This window comes from Sinohyriopsis cumingii, chromosome 16 (assembly GCF_028554795.1).
Source record: "Sinohyriopsis cumingii isolate HCF-2022 chromosome 16, ASM2855479v2, whole genome shotgun sequence".
In the NCBI taxonomy this organism is placed as follows: domain Eukaryota; kingdom Metazoa; phylum Mollusca; class Bivalvia; order Unionida; family Unionidae; genus Sinohyriopsis; species Sinohyriopsis cumingii.
The window spans coordinates 64,378,278-64,405,442 of NC_142976.1; the positions used below are offsets into that span (position 1 = coordinate 64,378,278).

The window sequence follows — 27,165 nt, forward strand, 5'->3', positions numbered from 1 at the left end:
CTGAGAAATAACTTGGCTAATTTTGACCAAACTTGGCAGAGAGCATTCTAGCATGAATTTTCAAATTTTAATCATTTTTTAAATCTAATTTAAACACATTCTGACTTTCCTTTTTGTCTGAAATACACCTATATTTTCCTAATGTTTCTTTGCTGTAAAAAAAAATCTGCCCTACTTATAGCCACCTTTTCACAAAAGGATACTTGATAGACTGCACAATGAGTCACCACATTAATATGTTTTATATAAAGAACCTGAAAATGCTAACTTGTTTGCAAATTGGTTTTGACTAAGTTAGATCCTAAGTGTTTTGTAAATTTGGCTTTGGCAAGGATATAGAAAGTAAAAAACACAGGCAAGTAAATCTTGTTTTGCATGGCAGTGAATGAAAATTGACTGACAGTCACTTGTCAGTGTATGTTCAGATCAATCCACTATTCTCTCATGCTGATATTTATGTCCAGGGAAGGGTATGTTGCTGGGGGAAGGGAGGGTGGGGTAGGGGTGAAGCTTGGGGATGGGAGTATTTATTATTACAATTTGCTTCAATTACAGGACAGTATTACTTGTGAAACTTTATAAGTACATTCATCACAAAAATTACTATCCACTGTTTTCAGACAAAGGTGGCATAGATTTTGCACTGGCCAATCATTTATGTGTTAGATGTTTGACTGTTTTGTTCTTTCTTCAAATAGGGTATCCGGCTTATCAGCAGTCTTATAGATGAGTATGGGTTGGATGTTGTTCAGGCTTACATGAGGCATATTCAGGTAATTACACTGTTTGTACATTCTCCTGTTTGTTTGTATTCCCTTACCATTTTAAAAAAACAAATGTTATCTAGGACATAAAAAAGGCACAAAACTTAGTCCTTTTATTCATCAATATAATCTGATTCTGTCCATTAAACACTGGCAACTTGTTGTCACTTCAAATCAAGCAGGAGTTTCTTTTGTAAGATGGTCACCATAATTGCATGGATGTGTCTGTATTTTCAAGCAACATGTGTTCTTTAGTTAACTGTCTTTGATAATTTCAATAATGCTGTAAATTTTTCTATGAGAGTTCTATTTGAATACATGTATAAAGAGTTATTCATTTTTATTTGTTCAGTTTGATTTAGAAATATTAAAACTAGACCTTGCAAATATTGGATTCAAACTAAACATTTTTTACTGAAATGGTCTATTCTAGAATCCAGAAAAAAAAACACTGAGCAGTGTGGCTGCTTGTGTTTGAAGAGAGCTTCTGAGTGTATGATTTGAATGCCAGTAATCTGTTTTATCAACCTTCTGGTGACCGTTAGAATACAAATTATAAATCAATGAATGAAATGACTTTTTTTTTTTATTATGTTTTTCATTCTTAAAATCAGTAGGAGGTACAAACTAATGGGAGGGTATGAGAATACTAAAAGATTTAAATTTGTATTTCAGCTGCATCCAATTTTACTTTTAATATGAAGGAAAACTTAAATAGGATACAGAACAATAGCTGAGGGTGTCATATTGCTTAACACTGACCTTTGACCTTTAGATTTGGATGCTCATCATCAGGGCAATACTCCATTAGAATCAGGTCAATAGTCCATGTAGTTATAAAATCCTGCAGATTCCCAGATTGTTCAGACACAGAAGTTTCCATCATGATGGAATTATTCAGTGACCTGTAATATCAATAAGATGCACAACTGTGTGGTATCGGAAGTGTTCTTTTTAATATATTTGTTATTTCAATAGAATGGATTCCAAAATTTATGGATGTGAACGTGACTGGAATGATTTAATCTCAGTTATTGTGAAAAATGCTGAGTAAGCAATTTGTTTTAGCATATAATTGATTTATTTAAAAAAGAAAGATGATGAATCAGCAATATACCTCAATACTTACAGGGTCATGTTGTTGTTGTTGTGGGGTTTAACGCCATTTTTCAGCACGCGATAGGCTATACATGGTGGCCAGTATTAATGGTGGAGGAAGAACCCGTGAAAACCCTGGAAAGAACCACCAACCCACAAGAAGCTACCAGCAAACTTTCTCACATACCCACACTGGCTGAATCCGAGACTTGAACCGGTGCAGACAGAGGTGAGATGGCAGTGATCCGTAACAGAGAGTGCTTTAGACCACTCGGCCACTCGGGGCCACTCTTACAGGGTCTAAATGAAGAATTATTTTAAAGTTGTAAGTGTGCTAATTTTGTCCTTTTTCTTAAGGAAAATGCTGAGTTAGCAGTCCGGGACATGCTGAGGGAGATAGCTCACAAGACAAAGCAGAGAACAGGGACAACTAAACTTAGTGCTGAGGATTACATGGATGATGGAGCCAAGTTGAAACTTACTGTTGATATTAATGAAATTGAGGTATACATTGTTTGTTGAACATTAATGATTTTTAGGTTACTGCATTTTTATAGTAAAATATGAACAAGTTTTTCTGAGTAATACTGCATGACCATGGGAGTGCAGTATTAATCTGAAGAAAAAAAACAATGAGTTGATATCTTCTCATACAAATACAGTAACCTTTTTATTATATACTCATTTTGTTTTCCTACCTAAGGCTAAATCATAAAAGAATACACTACAAGAAACAAAGTAATTGAATTTATTCTGTATTCCAAAATAAATACACAACTGCAGATTCAGCACCACCCAGCGACTTTTTAACTTAGTCGCATGCTTGACATTAGCTTTTACAAAAAAATCTCATTTTGATCTACTTAAAATTGAAATTTAGAGTCATATTTTTTAATAAATGCACTTTAAAACAACTTTTCCAGTTTGTCTGGAATGAATGGATTTTGTTTTTCTGTTGATCCAACTCAATTTATTTAATTCCATAATGTGATTTGAGCAGTGGACTGGCATTGAATCAACCACACCATGTTCCATCATTGATTGTTTGGAATCATAATGTGTGAAAAATGCTAATTCTTTTAATTGAAATTCTGAAAAAGATACTATGGGATATCACATTCATTTTATTTTTAGTGCATTATGGAGAATGTGATAATTTTGCATTGTGTATCAAGTTTTGGAACCCATGACATGGGCCATGCAATTCATATTTGCAGAACTAAGGAAGTATATTTTGAGGAAATTCATTTATTGCCACTCTTATTACCAGCTATAGAGACACATGTTTATGCCCTGTCACTTGCATGCTCTCTGTTGGAGGGACCCCAGCTAGGTAAATGACCTGTATGTCTTCTATCACTACCCTAAATTCAAAATTTAAATGGGGAAATTTTGTAAAGCAGCTACTGTGCAGAAATGAGACTGCTTCATCATCTGGGCTTATTTATTCTGATGTTCTTAGTTTTCTACCAAAACCTTCAGTTCCTTTTTTTTCCTCAAATTTAATATTTTTACTGATTTGTAAAATGGTATGTATCTGATAGATATGTGATAGCCCTTGGCCTCAATATGCTTTTCTATGCCATTGTTATAGACCCTAGGGGGCACTGGTCATAGTCTGAACCATTCTGTTTGTGAAAGAATCAACACTTCATTCCAGGATAACTCTTTAAATGATCTGAATGGTATTTTTTATATTGCATCTCTTAACATTTGTTGTGGACATTGTGAATATCATGTTGGAAAGTTTCATTTGTGACTTGGTGAACCCATCCACATCATTTACTGTATCATCTCTGCTTTCAAATGGACGAAACAGCTTGTTTAGTTCATCCACAAACAAATCTAATAAACCAAAAACTAAATGTCTTCTTCATGAGCATATATTGTTGCTTATAAAGTAGTTCCTAATACATGATGCTGTTTGTAGATGTCATGCAATATAAAACCATGCAATATGGAAAAATACTGCACATTTCTAACAATGTAAAGTTTCAAGGTTCGTACGGTCTTTGAAGGTCTTTGAAAGTTTGGGAAAAATGAGGTAGCATTTTCAAGGCCTTGAAAGTTTGGGCAAATTGAGCAGATTACCCTGAGGTCTTTAAAAGTCTTTGAAACTAGATGCTAGTTTTAGCTTTTTGTATTGGAGAATGTCCATTACTACCGATAGTATAATTGTTTAATTTCTTACCAGTTATTTTAATCAGTTATTTGCCTTGTAAGATGTTATAGAAGATATGTTAAATGTTATGTGCTATTAAATCATAGCAAATTACTCTATTAAATTTTCACATTTCCAGGGCACAGCTGTCTGCGATTTTACAGGATCTTCATATGAAGTGTATGGAAATTGCAATGCTCCAAGGGCAGTAACTCTCTCAGCCCTCATATACTGCCTTAGATGTATGGTTGGGCATGATGTCCCCTTGAATCAGGTATTCTCAACTGTTTCATACTTTAAGCAAAACAGAATTGATGTAGAATGTTTTTGTAAAGCCCTGCTTCTGTGATCAAAGAGGTAATTCTTTTTTAATTAAGTTGCCATTAAAATGTTGAACATCTAATTCATTTTATCAAAGTCCTTTTGATAATGTTCATACCTAGTGACCATTTATTTGAGATACATTGTATTTGTCTTGCCTACTTCAACATAAATGAGACCAAGGTATCACTCATTCCACCCACATCAACATCATCAACATTGGAAACACTTGATTAAAGTTTTTCTGTGTGGTCATGAGTCTCAAACCTTGTAAGAGATAACTGTCATACTTGGATTATAGAATCAGGAATCTCTTTTCTATATTTTATCATATCCATGCATACCTACCCAACTTGTGACTCTCCATCATGATCAAGTGCATTGGAAAATCTTGCTTAAGTTTTCAGTTTAATATTTACTTTATGCTCATACTTCACAAACCCTGGGTTGGATAACTATCATACTAGAATTGTGGTATTAGGGAGTTCTACCCAGTCACACCCTACCCTTGATCTGACTCCCATACAAGATTGAGATTATTTGAAAATCTTGGTTAAGGTTTTAGGTAAAGGTTTTCTCTGTAGTCATATGTACCAAATGGTGGTAGAGTTAGTTGTTATTCTTATTAGACGCAAGAAATTTTATTTTTGGTTGGTCGTACACATGTCAGCACATAGAAGTCAGCTTAGGACAAATCAGGAAATTTTCAAAATTTGATTGGAATTTTGATTTTAAAAAAGCAGGATTTTCTATGAGAATGGCAAATTTTTTATTCTATCCCAATGAGTACCCAATATTTGGGTCGTTACATGAATAGTTTTAGTCTGTTTTCATCTATTTCACTGAGAACCTTTCTTGATTAGATGTGAAAAAATGAGCTGCTACAGTAAATGGGAGATTATGCTTGGCTATGAAGTTGGCAAACATTGTCTTGGCACATACATCTTTATCAACATATGAAACGGGGCCCCGAGTGGCCAAGTGGTCTAAAGTGCTCACCGTTATGGATCTCTGCCATCTCACCTCTGTCTGCGTGAGTTCGAGTTTCAGCCTCGGCTGACATTGGTACGTGAGAAAGCCTGCCAGTAGCTTCTCGTGGGTCGGTGGTTCTTCCCGGGGTTTTCCAGGGTTCTTCCTCCACCAATTATACTGGCCGTCATGTATAGCCTATCTTGTGCTGAAAAATGGCGTTAAACCCTACAACAACAACAACAACAACATTATGAAACAGATTATGCAAACATGGATATTGGTGACAACATATTTGTTATTGCATTTAATGTGCTTTAATATACTACATGATGTCATTGTTGTCCATATAGCATATTTCAAAGTCATCTTTATGTGAAGGGGAGAATGCATATTCATTTCCTTTGAACTTTTTTTTAACCAGTGAAATTCCCATTTCAAAACATCATTGATTTTCATGTGATATTTCAGTTGCTTAGCATTTGGAGATAATGCATACTTAGACATATTGACAAACTTAAAAACACCAAAGCCAAACTGACCATGTTCTATGCTGATTGAGCATTTTTAGTAATCCAGCCATAATCAATTAATGTCTATCCTTTCAGAATTACTTCTGATCATTCACAGTAGGAATTCATGTTGACAAACTTCAAACACTGAAGCCAACTGACCATGCAGATAGAATCAAATGGATGTTGTTTTATGCTAATTGAAATTAGGAACTAAATCGTGCCCTCCTAAAGTCAGTTCACAGTCATGTATGTGATCACAGGCAGTGTTACTATAAAGATACTACACTTGAAGCTAAGTGTAAAAGGAATGGAAATTAATACAAGTGCTCAATAATAATTCTGTTTACACTGGAGATTTCGGTGAATGATGAGAAGGACAAATACACCCATCATCTTGGGAGGAAAAATCCTCATGTACAGGAGGTTCATGTGTATTGTTAGTGGTTTGGGTAATATTGAAAATAGGGACAGTTGAATTAGGCAACTTTGCAAATTTATTTCCATGCATCTTAAGCCATGCTCAGAACAAGGTCATTTCATTTGAAATTCCTGGTTTAATATTTGGTCAAAATGTTTTTTGTAAGTCCAAAACACTTGAATGGATAGCTAACATAGTTTGGCTGTAGAATCAGGTAAGAACTGCCCATTTATATTCTTTCACCCCTACCCTCCCTCAAAACCTCAGGCAAGGTGAAGATCAAGGTTATTTGAATGTGACAACATACAGCAATCTGTATCAAGCATGAGAACTGGAAAGATGTACAGTTACTTGGAATTTCTTATTTTTTGACCGCTCCAGTGGCCTAGTTGTTAGAGTGTCTGCCTTGGATGCAGGAGTCATACCAAAGACTTATAAAAATGGTACTAACAGTTGCCTCGCTTGGCACTCAGCATTAAGGAGGTTAGTGTTAGGAGTGGTCAGCCTTGTGTCTGGATAATGTGACTCAGTAGGACATCATGCTAAATATCTGTGGCATGATGCCCCAGTGCTAGACATCGCTATAAACTGCCACATTGCAGACATCATAGCAGTTTTAAAGCTACATTAAAAATCCATATCACACACACACATTCAAATTTTTTATATCAACTGTACACGGATGTTTGACTTGGCTTAAGATGAGCTTGCTGGTGATTCTAGCACATCTTGAAAAATGCTTTCTTGAAAGAAGAACAAATTCTGCAAGAGGAGCTGCACAGTAGCTACTGACATTAATTTGTTTGCCCTGTGATAAAAATAAATTATGTTAAAGGGATTAGAAACTGTCACAAACCTTCAAAATCAATGGATAAATATGTCTTCAAACAATTATAGGGGCCCCAAAATGGCTCAATGGTCTAAAGCACTCACCATTCCGGATCACTGCCATTTCACAGCTGTCTGCGTGGGTTTGAGACTAAGGTTTGGCTAATGTGGGTACGTGAGAAAGCTTGCCAGTAGCTTCTCATGGGTCGGTGGTTCTTCCCAGGGTTTTCCAGGGTTCTTTCTCCACAAGTTATACTGGCCACCATGTATAGCCTATCTTGTACTGAAAAATGGTGTTAAACCCTACAACAGCAACAACAAAAAAATCAAACAATAATATTAATCAGGAATATGCAAACATATGCAGAGTTTTATTTGTAATCAGGCATTAATAGGTGAGTTGTCCTGGTAGTAGGGCCTCAATAGCCAGTTTTCCTGTAATTAGACCTTAATAGGCAGAGTTGTCCTTGTAGTCATTTCTCAATAGGCAGAGTTGTCCTTTTAGTCATTTCTCAATAGGCAGAGTTGTCCTTGTAGTCAGGCCTAAATTTGCAGAGTTCTTATATTCAGGTCTCAATTGGCAAAGTTTTCCAGTAGTCAGGCCTTGATTGACAGTTTTCCTTGTTGTCAGACCTCAATAGGTAGAGTTGTCGTTGTAGTCAGGCCTCAGTTGGCAGAGTTCTTGTAGTTGGGCCTCTGTAGGCAGAGTTGTCCTTGTAGTCAGGCCTTAATAGACAGAGTTGTCATTGTAGCCAGGCCTTAATAGACAGAGTTGTCATTGTAGTCAGCCCTAATAGGCAGAGTCGTCCATGTAATTCAGCATCATTAGGGAGAGTTATTCTTGTAGTCACGCCTTAAATAAACTGCAAAAATATTGCTGAGTTTTTCTTTACCCACTCTTCTCTTCTTTGCTTACATAAACAGGGCTGTCTGAAGCCAGTGAAGGTGATCATCCCCAAGGGAAGCATCCTGGATCCATCAGACAGTGCTGCTGTTGTTGGTGGAAATGTCCTGACCTCACAGAGAATTGTGGACATCATCCTTAGGGCATTTGGTGTTTGTGCAGCCTCTCAGGTAACAAATGTCATGACTGCAGAGCTGCAGCTGGCATCACATGATGGCTGCAGTTGGGATCTCACAATGGCTACTTTTTGCATAACATACAAATTTGCATCACAGAATGTCTTTGCTAAAAAATTTGTTTTCTTTTTAGGTTAATGTGTGGTCATTTAATCCATGATAATATAAAGTAAATATTATTGGATAGTAGTAGTATCCTTTATTATTTAATTTTAATTGATTTAATTACACATTCATATACAGGTCATTTAACTGTAAAAGAAAAAGCCACATTTGGAGTAAAACACATGCTGTTGAATAACTTTTAAATATTTGGAACACGGTTATGACTAGCGATTTTAACAAAGTCGTAGTTCTTGTGAGCAGACGTTTTACTCCTGATGAATAACACAGTGCAAGTTTCCTAACATTCATCACAACAATGACTTTATTTCTAGCAATCAATCAATAATCTTCTAATGAAATGAGGTCACATTGGGATGAAAATAGGTACAATTTTGTCGGGCACCTGAGGTTTTTGTATTATCATGAAACGCATGCAGAATTGAACAAAATGATGAAAATAAAATATTACATCGCTTACCTTTTGAAAAGCAGCTATTGTCACCAGATTATTCTGTTCAAAATGATAATAATTCCAGACACACAAGATACTACCCATGTGTTTTCGTGACTCCCGAAATGTCGGCATGACCTTAAAACAATGTAACATTTTTTGCATCAGGCTGTCGAAATGAAATACATTACTTTGCACTTTTTCCATCAGCATCTCAACATAAAGAAGTAGGTCAGAATTATAGTTTTTTTCAAATCATTCAACGTAAAGCTCACTAAATGGCAAGAGATTTAATCAAACTGAACCGATTTTGAAAACAAATTAGTATAATTTCAACATGTTATAAAATTTCGGCATCTTACACATGAACATAGAACATTTAAGACTTCATGGAAGGAGTCTACATATTTCATTGTACTGAAATAACTGCAAATAGGACAAGTAAAACGATCACCATGGGCAACAGATGTCTATTTACAGTATTAGAGATGAACCCAGCCATAACATTTATCACATTTTACCCAACTAATTATCTCCACTCATCCAGATCTTCCAGACTCTTGTGATGAAAACAAATTGCATAAACAACAGACATCATCATCATTTTCATCATTATCGTCTGTGGCACTATCATAAATTGTCATCCATTCCTTTCTGTTAATACTTGGTCCTGGCCCTTGACTGTTAATTACCTCAGTATGCACACATTTTCTGTTTCTCTCAATTAAGGAATGATTTTCTTTCCATCTTATTCTTTTATTTTTCTTCCTGATGGTTCCTTACTTTTTCTGTCACACTGTTCATGATGTTTCCTTTTTGTTCCCTTCATTTGCTCACTTTCTTTCTCTGCAGCCTGGGGCTCACCGATCTTCTGCATAATTACTGCTTCAGTAATTGCAGTACCGCTGGAATAGTACAATTCCTTTTTCTTTCGGGACATATGCTTATAAAAGAATTTACTTTTTCCTCAATGCTGGTGAGAAGCAAATTTATACTTCTCATATTGGTTCGTTCTTTCCTACCTTTAAGGGTTGTTTCTTGTTTTGTTTCCTTGAATATTTCTGACACTGCATGGGGATTAAAAGGCACTATCCATGTCTTACGAGAGGCACTCGTTAGATTTGGTACAGTACAGCTGACAAGTACGCACTCTGTATTAATTTGGGTAGGTCATGTCTAGTGATTAGATGCCCAATTTTGGAATATGTTAAGATGTGACATTCTGTGGACAAGGCAGTTTTGAAGGGGCTAAAAATCCCAACATCAAGTGGTTGCAACTGATGGCTGCATTGAGGTGGCAAAACAAACATATGAATATTATTCTGGCAAGCCTTCTCAATCAAATTTAATGTAATATGGATTGCATGACCATCGTACAATAGGAGGCATGGTCTGGTCGTTACATGTACCATAAAATGGTTTTCAAAAAAATCCACAAATGTTTCAGATGTTGACCGACTGGTTGGTGTTACTGTGAACTTAGTTTGTGGTAAACATCTGGCTGTTAGATCTGGAGTGAGTCTTTTGCCTTTCTATATGGCGGAATGGTTTCACCAAGAGCACTGCCTGCAAGGATCACTGTTGTGGCACTTCGACCAGCCATTAAAGCAATAGGTCTTTATCCTCTAGCTGTGACTATTTTGGGTTGGTTGTGATCGAGTGTTACTCCTGTCTCATCCACATTCCATATATGTTGAGATTGATTTTTTAGCTGATATTTATCTAATATATTTTCTAGTTCCTTAAAAAAGGTCTTGATGTTCAGATCATTGGTGCTGTGAAGTCTATAAATGTCCCTTTTTTTGGGCCACTTTACCATCTAGTCAGGAAACCTCTTTAAGAATCCATAGTACCAGTCCTTATGAGGTTTAAATTTCATGCCAGTAGCCTTGGCCATGTTTGCTGCTGTGTCAATAACTTGCCACCTGCAGTACCCATACCCATATCTGGCCATTTTCTTGCAGTGCTGAGCCAACTTTATGTCCTCGGCTGCAGAGAAGGTTGGATGATCTACTTTCAGTTGGAACAGTACAGGTTTTATATTGCACGACATGTGTCTACAAACAGCATCATGTATTAGGAACTACTTTATAAGCAACAATATATGCTCATGAAGAAGACGTTTAGTTTTTGGTTTATTAGATTTGTTTGTGGATGAATTAAACAAGCTGTTTCGTCCATTTGAAAGCAGAGATGATACAGTAAATGACGTGGATGGGTTCACCAAGTCACAAATGAAACTTTCCAACATGATATTCACAATGTCCACAACAAACGTTAAGAGATGCAATATAAAAAATACCATTCAGATCATTTAAAGAGTTATCCTGAAACGAAGTGTTCATTCTTTCACACCATACAATCTTGCTGCTTTCTTAATTGCATCACCTGTTTTCTGCATATGACTTAGAGCATTTAATAATGCATTCCCTCTATCAGGATTAGTCATATAGGAAAGGAAGATAATGCAAGAATTATAATTTATGGTGTGTTATTGGAACTTTGAAATGTTTCGTTTTAAGGTATTAAATTGAAGAGCAACATCAATAAATTGGACAATAACGTCTACTGTATAGTTTATAAAAACATACTATATGCCTGGGAAATTATTTTGGGAGACTCTTGCTTTAACACCATATTAGCCAGATGATAAGCTGGTAAGCAGACGATGAAGTAGGTGTGGGACAACTTCATGCAAAATTTGGACTTGGATTATGATGCAGTATTGTCTTAAGATAAACATTTCTATCTTTTCAATATTGAATATATTTATATGATTCTAAAAATAAATATTAACAGTTAAATAGATCTTGATCTTTAGGAGCATATTATTATAGATTCAAGGTCACAAGTTCAAAAGGGTCAGGGGCGGGACTTCATGTTGACATTTAGAAGGCACATTTTCATATGCATGCAGGAAGAAAATGTGGGAGATTTTGTTCCATTTTATGAACATTACTTACCTAAATTAAATGACGATTGTTACTTCTAGATACAGTCTTGATTTTCGTCCAAAAAGAACACGTGATCCAATGTTTACAGAAATGATGTATCATTACACAGTATTACCCGATGCGCAGAATTAGACGACTCGGTGGTAACATATAAAGTACCATATATACTTGCTTATAAGTCAGGTCCAACTGCAGACTGCACAGATCCAGATCTGCTGTCACATAATGCACAAGCAGATATGGGTCTGTGCAATTTGTTACGAGTAATTAGTAGAAGAAATAACTTGGAACCTGATCTGCTGGTACATTATGCACAGGAAGATCAGGGTCAATGTTGTTTACAGTTGGACTCAGCTTACAAGTGAGTATATATGGTAATTAATACAGTGGTGTCCCTCATACTAAGTCTTTGTTGTGAGATACCAACCAGCTATCAGAAGCCATTTTACCCTGCAAAAGAGTAACACATTTTTCACTATTTATTCCCTCCCACAAGTGGCCTCCCCTCTTATAAGACCACCTCCCTTATAGGACCACCTTTTTTATCACAAATGTGGTCCAATAAGCGGTGGGACCACTGCATGTATTGTTCATTTGAAATTGTGTGGTTTTATCAACACAAGCTAAGTACACAATGATATTCTATCAACTCACTATTTTTTGTGGGGTTGCAATTTTAATGGATTCTGTAGTTAATCAAAACCACCAATTTAAAAATCCAATGAATAATGATTTCTCTGTTGGAATAACATGACACATTCCCTAATCCATGAATGTAAAAATCAGTGCAAATGTAATTATTTGGCAAAACCCCCAAAATTGGTACCCTTGATAAAAAATGAATGTTTTCACAGTACTTGAAATTAATAGTGAACAGTCTGCCATTGTCATCAGGTTACTCATTGTTATTCTAATGTGGAACAGTGCAACACAAAATATAATAAAAATTTAACTTAGAATTGTATCCAGATACAAGTATAATTCATAATTAGTTGTAAAATATGTTGGATAAAATGATCATGGATATTTACTTAAGAGTGTAAATACAGTATTTCTTTACTAATAATTCCTGGGATTCTGTCTCATAAATATTGGAGATAGGGGTTTACCATAGGTAAAAAGTCACTTTGATAATCTGATCATGTGAGAATTACACTACTAGATTTTTTTTGTTTTTCTATTACATGTATATATATATATATATAAATATAAAATAACACAAAATTTAATTTGTTTTCTTTCCAATTTTAGAGGATTAGTGAATATTTCACAATGCAATCTTGCAGTCAGGAGTGATTATTATTTGATCTTTCTTGAACAAAAAAAGCTTTGACATTATTATTATTATTATTGGGGGCCCCGAGTGTCCGAGTGGTCTAAAGCACTCACCGTTCCGGATCACTGCCATCTCACTTCTGTCTGCAAGGGTTCGAGTCCAAGGCTCGGCTAGCATGGGTACGTGGGAAAGCCTGCCAGTAGCTTCTCATGGGTCAGTGGTTCTTCCCTGGGTTTTCCAGGGTTCTTCCTCCACCAGTTATACTGGCCGCCATGTATAACCTATCTTGTGCTGAAAAATGGCGTTAAACCCTACAACAACAACAATTATTATTATTATTATTATTATTATTATTATTATTATTTGCAGGGTTGTATGAACAACATCACTTTTGGGGATGCCAAATTTGCACACTATGAAACAGTGGCTGGAGGAGCTGGGGCAGTAAGTACTGTAATACAAATAATAAATAAACAGAAACAGAAAGTGAAACTAAAAGTAAAATATGGATGAGATCTATATAGGCCACCCACATATGTACACATGTGTATTTTCAAATTACACATAGAGAGATAATAACTTGTTCTATCAGTTTTAAAGAACATAATGGAATTGTAGTGAATTTAATTGGTTCAGAAATTTCTTTGAAAAATATGAATAGGTAGCTTTGCATTTTCTTTTATTGATTTCAGAAAGTATGGTAATACAGAACAGCTCAAATGTAAATATTTATGATTAAAAGAACATGATTTTATTTTACTGTAATTATTCTTATTTAGTCACTGCTATAAAGTCAGCACCGTTTAAAGAGAAAGTATTTAATTTATATCTTACATAGGCACTCCCAGAATTGAATTCCAAAAGGAGTTGAAACCACCATAAAATTGGTCGCAGTACAGTCAGTCAAAAACTGGTTAGCATATTATGTAAAAAGTCAATGAAATGAATATGGCAGCCCAAAATTTTGATGTGGCAAGAAAGAATGTTTGCGGGATAGATTATTCATCAAACATAAAGACAAAACATGGAAGTTATGGAAAAGGTGGTCAGAAGCTGAGCTACCATCCCAGGTAGTTAATAGCATCATACGACGGGTACTGCAGCAGAGATATGCAGTTAAAGTTTCTTTAATATTCTCATCACCATGTCTGATGCCCTCTTCAAATCACATAGAAATGATTTCTGTGCTTATAGAGGCAGAAGTTTATGTTGTGTAAAATCTTGGTGTTCAGAATTCAAACTTCTCTGTCCCTGAAGTTACCATTATAACTATGAAATAAAACTAAATGATTTTCACCAGTTCATCTACATGCAGCACAGAAGATATGATTATCCGTTCACCTGATTGGTACTCCTGTCTACTTTGCCTGATTGGTACTCCTGTCTACTTTGCCTGATTGGTACTTCTGTCTTCTTTGCCTGATTGGTACTCCTGTCTACTTTGCCTGATTGGTACTCCTGTCTTCTTTGCCTGATTGGTACTCCAGTCTTCTTTGCCTGATTGGTACTCCTGTCTACTTTGCCTGATTGGTACTCCTGTCTACTTTGCCTGATTGGTACTCCTGTCATCTTTGATCCAGTTCCTCAAAAAACAGCAGAGATGAAAGAAGCAAGGTCTTTTCTCCTGGCAGCAGAAGATCAAAATGAAGACACCTTACAGCACTTCTGAGTGCCACTGCTCATGGTAGCTGCCAGCAAGTTGATGTTATATTTAAGAGGAAGAGAGTGACACAGTTGAAAATACTTGCTCATTAGATTCCAAGAAAAAGGGTGGATGACTAAAACCCATATTCAATTCTGGACATTGATATTATGGTACAAGCACACCAAGCATCAGGACACTATGTTAATTTAAGACAGCTTCTGAGGCCAAATCTTGGCTGATGCCAAACATTATTTCAAAAGGAGCAATACAATTCCAACAGCGATCCCTGGGGACTGCACATCTAAGCTGCAACCTCTTAATGTCTCAAGGCCTTGGTGATAAAGGAGTGGGTAGAGTACACAAGCATCAGCAAGCCTGATGAGAAAGGATTGGGTAGAGTGCATCAGCATCATCAAGCTTGATGGGAAAGGAGTGGGTAGAGTACACCATCAACAGCTAGCCTGACGAGAAAGTAGTGGGTAGAGTGCATCAACATCAGCAAGCCTGATGAGAAAGGAGTGTATTGAGTACATCAGCATCAGCAAGCCTGATGAGAAAGGAGTGTATTGAGTACATCAACATCAGCAAGCCTGATGAGGAAGGAGTGGGTAGAGAGCATCAGCATCAGCAAACCAGATGAGAAAGGAGAGGGTGGAGTACATCAGCATCAGCAAAACTGGTGAGAAAGGTGTGGGCAGAATACATCAGTATCACAAGCTTGATGAGAAGGAATGGGTGGAGTACATCAGTCACAGTAAAGACCAACAAGAAAATGGGAATTTCAAACTCCCTAAATGGATCTCTGGGCTCCCTCTTACAGAATGATCCAGTTCTTCCAGATATGAATATTGCAGAAGAGTCTAATAATGGCTGTATTTTGGAGGGGGCTGTGTAATCAGAGACGTTTACACTTGGTTACTGATGATACATCGGACAAATTCATGGGGTTTGAAGCAGACAATAATCCAGAGGATTATGAATAAACTTCATTGCTTGTCTAATTAAAGCTTTTGTTTTCAGGGACCCACATGGGATGGGCGTAGTGGTGTACATACCCATATGACCAACACAAGAATTACAGATCCAGAAATACTGGAGAGAAGGCAAGTCTCTATGTGCTTAGGCAACTTGCATTCTGATACCAGCTGATACAATCATTATTGTCTAAAGTATCTATACACCTGTCAATATATTGTACAATGATACAAGTCAGAAATAATATAATGATGTTTATAAATAATCATCTTAATATCGTTGTAAATGAGCCATGCCAGTACTCTGCAATCAGGACCATGGACTGTTCAAGAGTGGCACATGTCATTTCAAAGGCAATTGCATACGCGTAAAACTTCATGTCAGGACGGTTTTCCTCCCAAGATAAGGAATGTCTTACATTCTTCCCATCACACTGAACTCTTCTGCATATACTAAATTATTATTCAAAAATTTTTTTCCATTTTTTTTACATCTTACTTCTAGGGTAGTTTATTTACAGCAATATTGCTTGTAATCAGGTGATTGTGAACTGGCTTAAGCAGGGCAAGACAATTTAGTTGCTAATTTCTAGCAGGGCAAGACAGTTTAGTTGCTAACTTCAAGCAGGGCAAGACAATTTAGCTGTTAACTTCAAACAGGGCAAAACAATTTAGCTGCTAACTTCAAGCAGGGCAAGACAATTTAGTTACTAATTTCAAGCAGGGCAAGACAATTTAGTTACTAATTTCAAGCAGGGCAAGACAATTTAGTTGCTAATTTCAAGCAGGGCAAGACAATTTAGTTGCTAATTTCAAGCAGCACGAAAACAATTAACATTCCTGTTTGTCTTCCTGGATTATACCATGTGTGATAAGAAGCAAATCCAAAAGGATTGAAGACAGTAGTTGTTTTGATTGGATTACAAAAGAGCTCAATCAGCATTAAACAATTAACATTAATTTGATTTTGTCTGTAAGGTACATTCTCCTTCAATGCTTAAAGTTGTTGAGATGAATTAGAGTCTATACTATATGTGATCAAAAGTAATTCAGATGGAATTAAAGATTTTAAAGGATCACTAAAGAGCTTAAGTGGAATAAAAACAGGGTGGTTTGAGTCTGATTTGTTGAGATGTATAAGCATGCCTTATTCCCTAATGCTAAAGATCAGTATCTAAGCAACCAAAGTATCACATAAAATTCAATAATGGATAGACACTGAAATTTCAGCGGTAGGAGTCAGTGTTCTTTATGAAAATATGAAAAGGAGTTTTTTTTAGGTGGTGGCATCATATCATTCCTCCAGGACTATTTCTTTGAAGATTCAGTTTAAAAAGGGGTGGTTGCATTTCCTTAAAATAATAAAATTTCTCTTCTCCCATTTTAGCTGGGAAAATCTGCCATGGCATTGTATTGAATAGTCTTCGCTGTAATACATATTTGTTGTTTTTCCTTCATGTTTTATAATTCTGTCTTTATATATAAAAAAATGTTCGAGTTGTAATCTCAGATGACTATTCAGGTTGAATGTATGCTTTTCTTTTGTGTTGTATCAGGACTGGGACATCTATAGAATGTCTGAATCTCATAATGATCAGCTCTATTTCACTGTATCATGACTGAGACACCCATAGACTGTCTAAGTTTCATGATGAGCAGCATTGTATCATGACTGGAACAATGATAGACTGGTCCAGTTTCATAGTGATCAGCACTGTGTCATGACTGAGACACCCATAGACTGTCTATGTTTCATGGTGAGCAGCATTGTATTATGACTGGAACAATGATAGACTGGTCCAGTTTCATAGTGATCAGCACTGTATCATGACTGAGACACCCACAGACTGTCTAAATTTCATGATGAGCAGCATTGTATCATGACTGGAACAATGATAGACTGGTCCAGTTCATAGTGATCAGCACTGTATAATGACTGAGACACCCATAGACTGTCTAAGTTTCATGATGAGCAGCATTGTATCATGACTGGAACAATGATAGACTGGTCCAGTTTCATAGTGATCAGCACTGTGTCATGACTGAGACACCCATAGACTGTCTAAGTTTCATGATGAGCAGCATTGTATCATGACTGGAACAATGATAGACTGGTCCAGTTTCATAGTGATCAGCACTGTATCATGACTGAGACACCCATAGACTGTCTAAATTTCATGATGAGCAGCATTGTATCATGACTGGAACAATGATGGACTGGTCCAGTTCATAGTGATTAGCACTGTATCATGACTGAGACACCCATAGACTGTCTAAGTTTCATGATGAGCAGCATTGTATCATGACTGGAACAATGATAGACTGGTCCAGTTTCATAGTGATCAGCACTGTATCATGACTGAGACACACATAGACTGTCTAAGTTTCATGATGAGCAGCATTGTATCATGACTGGAACAATGATAGACTGGTCCAGTTTCATAGCGATAGGCACTGTATTATGACTGAGACACACATAGACTGTCAACATTTCTTAATGATCAGCACTGTATCATGACTGGAACAATTACAGACTAGTTCAATTTCATTGTGATAAGTACTGCATCCATAGACTGTAATAGTGATCAACATCATGTCATAACTGGAAATCTAAATAGTAATTTCCTATAACATTAAATATATTTGCATTCAGAATGTATCATTGAAGAATATGTGAAATGTTCTGAAATATTTATAATGGTACATGCTTACATATTGGGAGTTCTTACTTTTTATGTCTGCCATTATGAAGGTACCCTGTTGTATTGAAGCGGTTCCATTTAAACCCAGGGACAGGAGGAAGAGGTTTACACAGAGGTGGAGATGGGGTGATAAGGGAGTACCTGTGGCGCAAGTCCTTGACCTTATCTGTTCTCACAGAGAGAAGAGTCTTCCATCCATATGGCCTCCAGGGTAGGTTTAGTTTTTGAAACCTTACAGTTTTTGTCTCCATCTGATACATTTTATGCTATGCCCATCTCTCTGGACATAAACGTTTTTGTTTCTGGAGGCAGCCTGTTCAAGGTATTCTATGAAACTTGGTATGTATACATATGATTAGTGGTTCAGATCATTTTTGCTTTTTGCTGCTCACAATTTTTCAGTTTCAATTCTTTTATGTCTTTGCCCATTTTTATATCCATCCATCCATGATTCACAATTTTGTTTCCTGGGCATACATTTGAAACTATTTGGAGTATCCATCTAACTTTTTACACATTGGACTAGTGGTCCAGATTGTTGTTGTTGTTGTTGTTCTCGGGTTTGACACCATTTTTCAGCACAAGATAGGCTATACATGGCGGCCAGTATAACTGGTGGAGGAAGAACCATGGAAAACCCAGGGAAGAACCACCAACCAACGACAAGCTACTGGCAGGCTTTCCCACATACCCACACTAGCCGAGCCTTGGACGCGAACCCACGCAGGCAGAGGTGAGATGGCAGTGATCCGGAATGGTGAGCGCTTTAGACCACTCGGCCACTCGGGGCCCTGGTCCAAATTGTTATTCACAATCCTTAAGTTTCACATTTTTGTTTGTTTTTCTGTCCTAAATCCATTGTCCATGCTTTCCTTTCCACTCATAACTATGGAACTGTTCTAGGTGTCTCTTTATCAAATTCATTACACATATTGGGTTAGTGGTTCAAATGTACCTTTTGTTATTCACTTTTCTTTATTTCCAATTTTTGTACATTTAAGGAGAAAATAATGCCCTGGATATTTTTTACATACAAGTTTTCTTTGTATATGAAATCTTAAATAAATCATACTGTCTTCAAGCATGTATTTGATCCAGTCAGGGGATATACATGACTGTGTTGGTTTATTTATTTTTTTCTCCCAGTATGTAATATGAGGAAGGGGGGTATATAGCTTTCACTATGTTAGTCTGTCTCTCTGTCTGCCCATAAACTCTCAAACTATTCATGATATTTAAACCAGAATTGGTACACATATAAAGTGAGTTGTATAGCACTGTATTTTTATAGTGAGTATTTTTCACAGCACTGCACCATAGCATGTAAGGATGAGAAGTACAAAACATTGTAAGTGCTGGTCCATATGGTAGTAGCAGAAGTAGTATAAACTTCAGAGTTCTTGACTATATCATACTTTCAGTAGAAGCCTTATATATAAGTGAGATACATAGAAGTTGTCATCTCAAGGTGACTCTATTTAGTTTTCCAAAATTAAAACTGTACACTGAAAATCCAACTACTGCACGAATGTCAGGGTCCACAGAGTGACACCATGCTATGTAATGTACCATGCACAAGGCAGTTAATTAAATAAAATGTTGCATAGTACAGTGTGACCCCACTATAACACGGTAGTTGGAAGCCATAAAACCTGACTGCGTTATATACCAAAACATGTCAGACAGCTAAAGAAAATGTACTCCCCAAAAAATTGTGTGTGGGTGGGTAATAAATGTGGGTGGTAAAATACATGCTTCGTCAGCACAGTTACCATCTTAAATTGATGCATATTAAATGAGAAAAACACCTGTAGTGAAAACAGAGAAGACATAATATAATAGTTTCCTTTATTTAGAGAACCATGAATTGGTACATATACGTGAATCCTGTTTATATATAAATGTCTAATGTATAGCGTGAATAGAGTATCAACACCGTGTACTCACTTGCGAACCTCATCATATACATTGAATCCACAATACAAGTGATTCCATCGAAAATATGCACACACACAGCTTTAAAATATTCATTAATTTTGTAACAGGTCATATTGGTCTAAATTCAGTGGAAAAACATAGCACAGTCACGTAACGAATAACGAAACACATTTAGTTTGCGTTTTAAGCTGCTGTTGTTAGCGTTCATAAGCATAAACTTTTTCCCTACAAAAAGGAAACTTTCACAGCACAGTTAACGTGTTCCAGTCACATTGGAAAATGCAAAAATCCATTAGATTCCATCACTTTTATTAAAGTTTGGTACTGACTTCCTTTGAAGAAAACTTCTTTGCTATTATTGAAAGATTGTAGTTGGCTTTCTTTGATGAAGGTTGCATGCGCTATTGAAGTCACCAATAAAGGACAGCTTTGGAGAACCCAACGAATACCCATTTTTTATTGTGATGGCAACATCAAATAATTGTATTGCATGATTGAGACTGGTATTTTTTCCATTCGCTGAGTACGTTTTCATAACAGTCGGTGCTTCAAAGGTAATCTGTTTCCTTTGAAATTTCAGCAAACTATTTTATCTGGGTACATTTTTAAAAAGGAATTCTCCATCGTTTAGACTATTCTAGTTACTGTCCCTCCATGCCTACTGAATAAACCAATAAGTAAGATGTATTTTTATTTTTTGTACATTTGTGGTAGCAGCTTGATGCTGCCTTCCATGCATGCATCTGAAAATTAACAAAGGGTCAGTGGACGATAGAGATGCAGGTGTTCTGATGACAGGGATTATTACAGAAAACGTGAGTGTTCTGAAGGATTTAGTTCAGAGTGAAAAGAAGAGGAATTTTACTTACCATCCACATACAAATGTCAGTCTTTGTAAATATATTAATTACTAGTGAGCGACCACAAATCCGCTGAAAGATAGATTATGAGACAGTGCCTCGTCCGATTGATCTCTGTTACCAGAAATGTCAACAACAAAAAAGCAGATATTTCACAACATTCAGAACTCCTGCTAGATGTCAAGATAAGCGGATTATGATATAACAATGCACTGTTTAGATAGTTTGTCAGTAAGGATAAAGAATTTGTTTATGTAACAGTAGATAAATTTCAGTGCATTTTATATCCAGTTTGCAGCTTCCTTTCATGGCTCCTCTGAATTTCTGCACTCCAAACCAATGGTCGTATATAAAAATTTAAATAGCCAACAATGTCACCAATAAATAAAAAGCCACATGGTAACATGGTATGTTTTGCAGCCAGTAAGAAAAAACAATCCAAGTTTGCAACATTGGTGAAGACCTACGCGATCCCAGAATAAATTTTTTATGCGGTTTTTTCTTCTTACTTTTAAGAAACATAAAATAATTTTTGATTTACAAGAAAAATGCATATAAAATTTCAGGAGCCAAGCCACGATCGTCTTGTATTATTCATATGTGATCTCTTCCCCAAAATGATAAGCAACTTTTTACATTTTTTTGGTACTTTTTAAGAATTTTTTTTGTGCACAAGAAAAATACTTGTATATGAGATTTTGGGAGCCATGCCACAGCCGCATTATATCCGAATTTGCGTTTTAACAGAGCACGCTATAGCGGGGTCACACTGTATCTTCTAGGCCCTTCAGATGGGTGGGTGTAGGAGTGGACGTAAGGTGAGTGCTTCAGTGGAACAGTTACAGTCATGAAGTGTATTAAATGCCAAATAATGACAACAATGTGATTGCATATTTACTTGTTTGATTTCAAGCAGAAAGCCATGTATTGGTACATATCTGTGTAGCATAGAGCATATCATGCTATACATGTATTACCAATGCACATTTGGGGCCTCGAGTGGCCAAGTGGTCTAAAGCGCTCACCGTTCCAGATCACTGCCATCTCACCTCTGTCTGCGTGGGTTTGAGTCCAAGGCTCGGCTAGCGTGTGTACATGGGAAAGCCTGCCAGTAAGTAGCTTCTCGTGGGTCAGTGGTTCTTCCCTGGGTTTTCCAGAGTTCTTCCTCCAGCAGTTATACTGGCCGCCATGTTTAGCCTATCTTGTGCTGAAAAATGGCGTTAAACCCTAGATCAACAACAACAACAACCAATGCACATTTCTTTAGTGCACTTAAGGTTTTGTCACGCAAATTAAATAACACTTTCTTTTATATGTCTTTAACAAGACCAATCGGCAACTCTCTTAAAATATGGGAGGGACTCTATCTAGAGTTAGATTGGCCCTGGGTGTCAGGATCGATACATGTACTCACAAACAGATTTCATTGCAGTATTTTCAGTTAATCCATAATAGTTCTATAGAAAACATACACAAATAAACATACATGTTAGTCATTTCAGCATAGATAAAATGATGTGTCTCAGTTCAGTGCCAAAATATAATACAAAAATAATAAGGAAAGAAAAAGATTTATTACAGTTCAATATGTGTGCACATATAGATGTGGAGGTCATTAGGCCATATTTGTATACATTTAATCACTTAAATTTTCTCTGCTAGTTTCCATACTACATTGTGCCTATGACTTTATACACTGATATATACATTATAACAGTGTGACAAACTGAGACTGCTGCAGCATTTTGTTGCAATCTTGGACCTAAAGCAGATGGTACTGAAACACACTGGTCATATAGTGCATCTTATAAATTTTTTGTTCTTTACTAATAGAAGGGGGTTATAGAGTGGGGGCATTAATTGGGGAATATATGGTAAATCATGGTCTAGTTTATTGTGGCATTAAACTATTTAATATTTCAAGAAAACTGGTGCAATTAATATAACAGTTTTCCAGAGCCATGCATTGATCATGTTATATCTGAATTAGTGTTATAAAGATACATGTTATAGCAGGGTTTCACTGTTATAGCAGGGTTTCACTGTTATAGCAGGGTTTCACTGTTATAGCAGGGTTTCACTGTTTTACAGTGATGATGCTACATTATATATTAACAGCTTTCTCAACTTATACATAATTATGACAGCTCAGATGTTGATATGAGATGATCAGTGGGGTAGATGAACTTGGAGAAAACCTCTGACTACAAATGCCATAACCAGGAATCAAACCTGATGTCCTAGAGTCTCATTGTAAATATGATACCACTGCACTATCCCTTTTTTGTGTAAATTTAAACTTTTATTATCTTTTATTAGTGCTATTCTACCAGTCACAATGACATTTCTTGTATTTCACGTGTCCAGACTAGGAGCCCTGGGTGACCAAGTGGTTTAAGGCACTCACCTTTACTGATCACTGCAATCTCAGCCAAAGTGGGCATCTGAGAAAGCTTGCCAGTAAGCTTTCTGTGGGTCATTGATTCTTCCCAGGGTTTTCCCAGATTCTTTCTATAACAAATATGCTGGCTGCCATGTATAGCCTATCATGTGCTGAAAAATGGAGTTTAACCCACAACAACATGTCTGAATTATAGTGTTCTTGTTCCCAATGTCAGAATCAGTATTATTAAATACTTTCCCTTTAGACCTCTGCCATTCTCATCTCAACTATTGCTCAGCACTTTCTGTTTTACAAAATTCTTGATGTGTTGCGACTTTTAGCTTTGTTTATCTAACTCTAGAGCACAAGGCCAGACTGATTTGTATTTATAAAAGTGATACATACTTCCTGTAAGTGAAATATCTAAAATATTATTGAATTGATAATAGCAATAGAAAATTCAAAATGTACAATAAATTTTCATTCTGTTTCTTCACTTAACTGTCCTGAGAGAACTTGCATAACATATACTATATATATGCACTTATATGTTGATTCCAAATGTGAACTGCATATAATGTGCTGGCAGATGTGGGTCTACAAAGATTGTTAGGAGTAAGCAGTAGAAGAAACATTATGGAATGGTAGATCAGGGTTTGTGTTGTGTGCAGTGAGTTATAAGTGAGTATATACCATAACTGAAACATAGATTTTGGTATGTAGATATCTAACCAAAAAATCAGTACAATTCTGATCAATGTCACTTCATGATTTTTTGATCATATGATGACTGTCTTATTTAGGTTAATAAAACCCCTTGAAATTTTTGTCTATATGTAATCACTTAAGAGTCCAACTGCATAGATCTAGATCTACCATTGCATCATGTGCCATCAGATCTGTGTCTATTCAGTTTGTTATGAGTAATCAGTATAACTAACAAGATAGACCCTGATCTGCCAGTCCATGATGTGATGGCAAATCATGGTCTCTGTTGTTTACAGTTCAGCTTGATTTGTAACCAAATGTATATGGTACTTATAGGACACACATTACTAATGATATGGAAAAATGGGAACCAGCTTGGAAATGGGTGAACATAAAACAGAGTATATATGGGTTTGGCTGACCAGGATTGGTTAATAATGTAAGTTATGTTGTAGGAAAAAGAACCTTTTGAGAGTTTATTCTAGTTGTAAGTGGAAAAAATAGAGACATTGTTTTATTGATGGAATTTCAGTCCGTTAGCAGTCTTGAGTTTGGAACACTCATTACTAAAATTAGCAACTGACTCTTTGGTGCGGAATTGAAAGCACATATTTCAAACACACGCAGGTCCAGAAAATGCTGCGGCTCATACACTTTCCTCTACACAGAAGCTGACATCCTGGTTTCTTCTAACCTGATAAATATAGGTTTGATCATGAGCACTCAAAATATTTAGTTATTGAATTTTTGATATGGTGTTTGCATAGGTTTACTATAGGAACTAAATTAGTACCGTGAGTCATATAATAACATCTCTTGATATGACAAGTGATGTCACAATGTTCATTACAGCAAACATCCAAGACATCTGAATGTTCTTTTAGCTAATTTCACAATTTTGTGATTTTTACTAAATGAAGTTTGTTTTATTATGTGATAAATGTAATGTAGCTTTTGTGCTCATTTGATGAAAATTATGAAATTCTAGAATGAAGATTATTGCCTGCTTTATTTATTTGCTGTCAGTGAAATTAAGACTAGATACCATTCTGTAGCATAATAGGTTATGACTCCTTAGCTTTTGACCTCTTTCACAAGGTCTTCATCAGAGGAAGACTTCTGGACTGGAGCGACATGATCAACTAAATGTTGACCAATTGACCAAATCCTGCTGTGCAACAGTGGACATCCAGAGTATTTATTCTTAAATTTATGAAACTCGTCAAACTCCCCAGGGGTTACAAACGATAGAAATTATTTGACTCATTTTATAATTTTCATTGACACAAGCAGTCTTGTGAGATTTTCTATTTCAGCAGTGATAACAGCAACAAAATGAGTGCATGATAGAACTTTGAATGCATTGTACAAAAAATATTTATTATCATACAAGTCGGTTTATGTTTGGTATTTTAGATGTGATCAAAGAAACCTCTGAAAATCAGACTTTTAGCAAGTCTGTAAAATTGGGTATTAAAAACAGACAAGTGCAAAGAACATTAGTCTCTCATGCAGTATTTTTCCATGAAGTTCTGCTTTTCTTTGCCATTGACTTACCAAACTTATTTATTTCATGTCGACGATACAAGAACTTCATTTTTCCCACTTTGTAAAGCTATTAATGGAATCAAGTGAAAATATACTACATTATAAGTGGGGGCACTTTATACTAAGGAATGTTAACAGCAAGTCTTTCATACTGTGGAATGTTGTATGGAAAATCACAAATATCGAGTGTAAAACCATGTTGTAATTGGCCCTTATCAGTTGTAAGCAATGTAAGTAGCAATGACTAAACTATATTAGGCCAGAATATTGGGACTCGTATCTAGTACCAATGCTGTGTGTAGGACTTCACATCAAGAGACATATAGTGACTTTAATGTGGATATACCGTACTTAATGACCTATTGTCAGAATACATGTACCATATTTCATGTATTTTTTCGTACCCTTGAATTTTTCATATACAATCAAGTTATCAAAATAATAATTATTTAAATGTATCATAATTTTTCTTACATATCACTTTGTAATTTTTGAAAAATCCATTAAATTATTGGACAAAATTTCTACTAAGAATATCTACGTTTGCAAAAAAGATAAAAAAATACTGTAATGCCATTTTTGTTTTTAAAAAAATTAGTAATTAATTGTTGGTGAGAAAATACAATGATTGATGCATAAGCTCTCTTATTATCATTACAATATCTAATGGTGTTTATCAACAAATGGATGAAGGACACCACAGAACATACCTTTAAATATTATCGTTAATTAGTTCTCTTTATTAAGTCCATCACTGTAACAAAACACCACATGCATTTTAAAACAAGTTCAGAAGCCCTTTGATGTTTTCTTACTGTTGCCGTCATATTAATGCTTAACATTTCACTCCAATTTATTGTATAAACATTGATTATAATTAAGACAAGAGACAGTGGTGTACATGGTAGTTTAAGTTTAACGGATTTTAAGCGGTCATATATGGTAATATTAGAAACAAATTCCACCTAGTTCACATCTGATACTGATAAAGATTCTGACCATTGGAATTGGAGTGTGCATTTGTCATCACTGTTGTTTAGATAAACTATTGCCCTGGTGTAAAACTAAAGAATTGTTCTCTGTAAAGAGCAGTCATCTTGAGCCCTAGCTTGGGTGAACATTAAAAATGGGCTGGGAATATACTTTGTGTTGGATGTTATTGTTTGCAACTTTTGTACCCTGTAACACTTTTGGTGGCAGCGGTGGGATAGCAAAGTTGTTGGAAATTTGACAGTAACATTGAAACAGCACAAGTAACAAAGTTTTGTCTGAGTAGTGTAGCTGCAAATTGCTATTGGATATACTCTGTAACTTTGTATGGGTGTGATTCCTGTTAAGCCAAGGATAAACAAAATAAATATTGAAATGACGACCCAAGGTAGCGTTATAGATGGGGAAGTAGGAACGATTGTTAAAGAGCACAGCATTGCAAGGGATAGGACCAGACGGAAACAGCAAACAAATTTG

At 36.0% G+C, this 27,165-nt stretch overlaps 1 protein-coding gene across 3 annotated transcripts in view; it reads left to right on the plus strand.

Moving 5' to 3' along the window:
* The window catches only part of LOC149780592 (5-oxoprolinase-like), a 178,953-nt gene that overhangs the window by 111,197 nt on the left and 40,591 nt on the right, over window positions 1-27,165 (plus strand). For all 3 annotated transcript variants that reach the window (XM_089937708.1, XM_089937707.1, XM_089937709.1), the window contains exons 27-33: window positions 699-773; window positions 2,220-2,366; window positions 4,163-4,297; window positions 7,999-8,148; window positions 13,310-13,384; window positions 15,606-15,688; window positions 18,312-18,472. In XM_089937708.1, coding sequence (XP_089793834.1) covers window positions 699-773; window positions 2,220-2,366; window positions 4,163-4,297; window positions 7,999-8,148; window positions 13,310-13,384; window positions 15,606-15,688; window positions 18,312-18,472 — 826 coding nt within the window. The remainder of the gene's footprint in view (window positions 1-698; window positions 774-2,219; window positions 2,367-4,162; window positions 4,298-7,998; window positions 8,149-13,309; window positions 13,385-15,605; window positions 15,689-18,311; window positions 18,473-27,165) is intronic.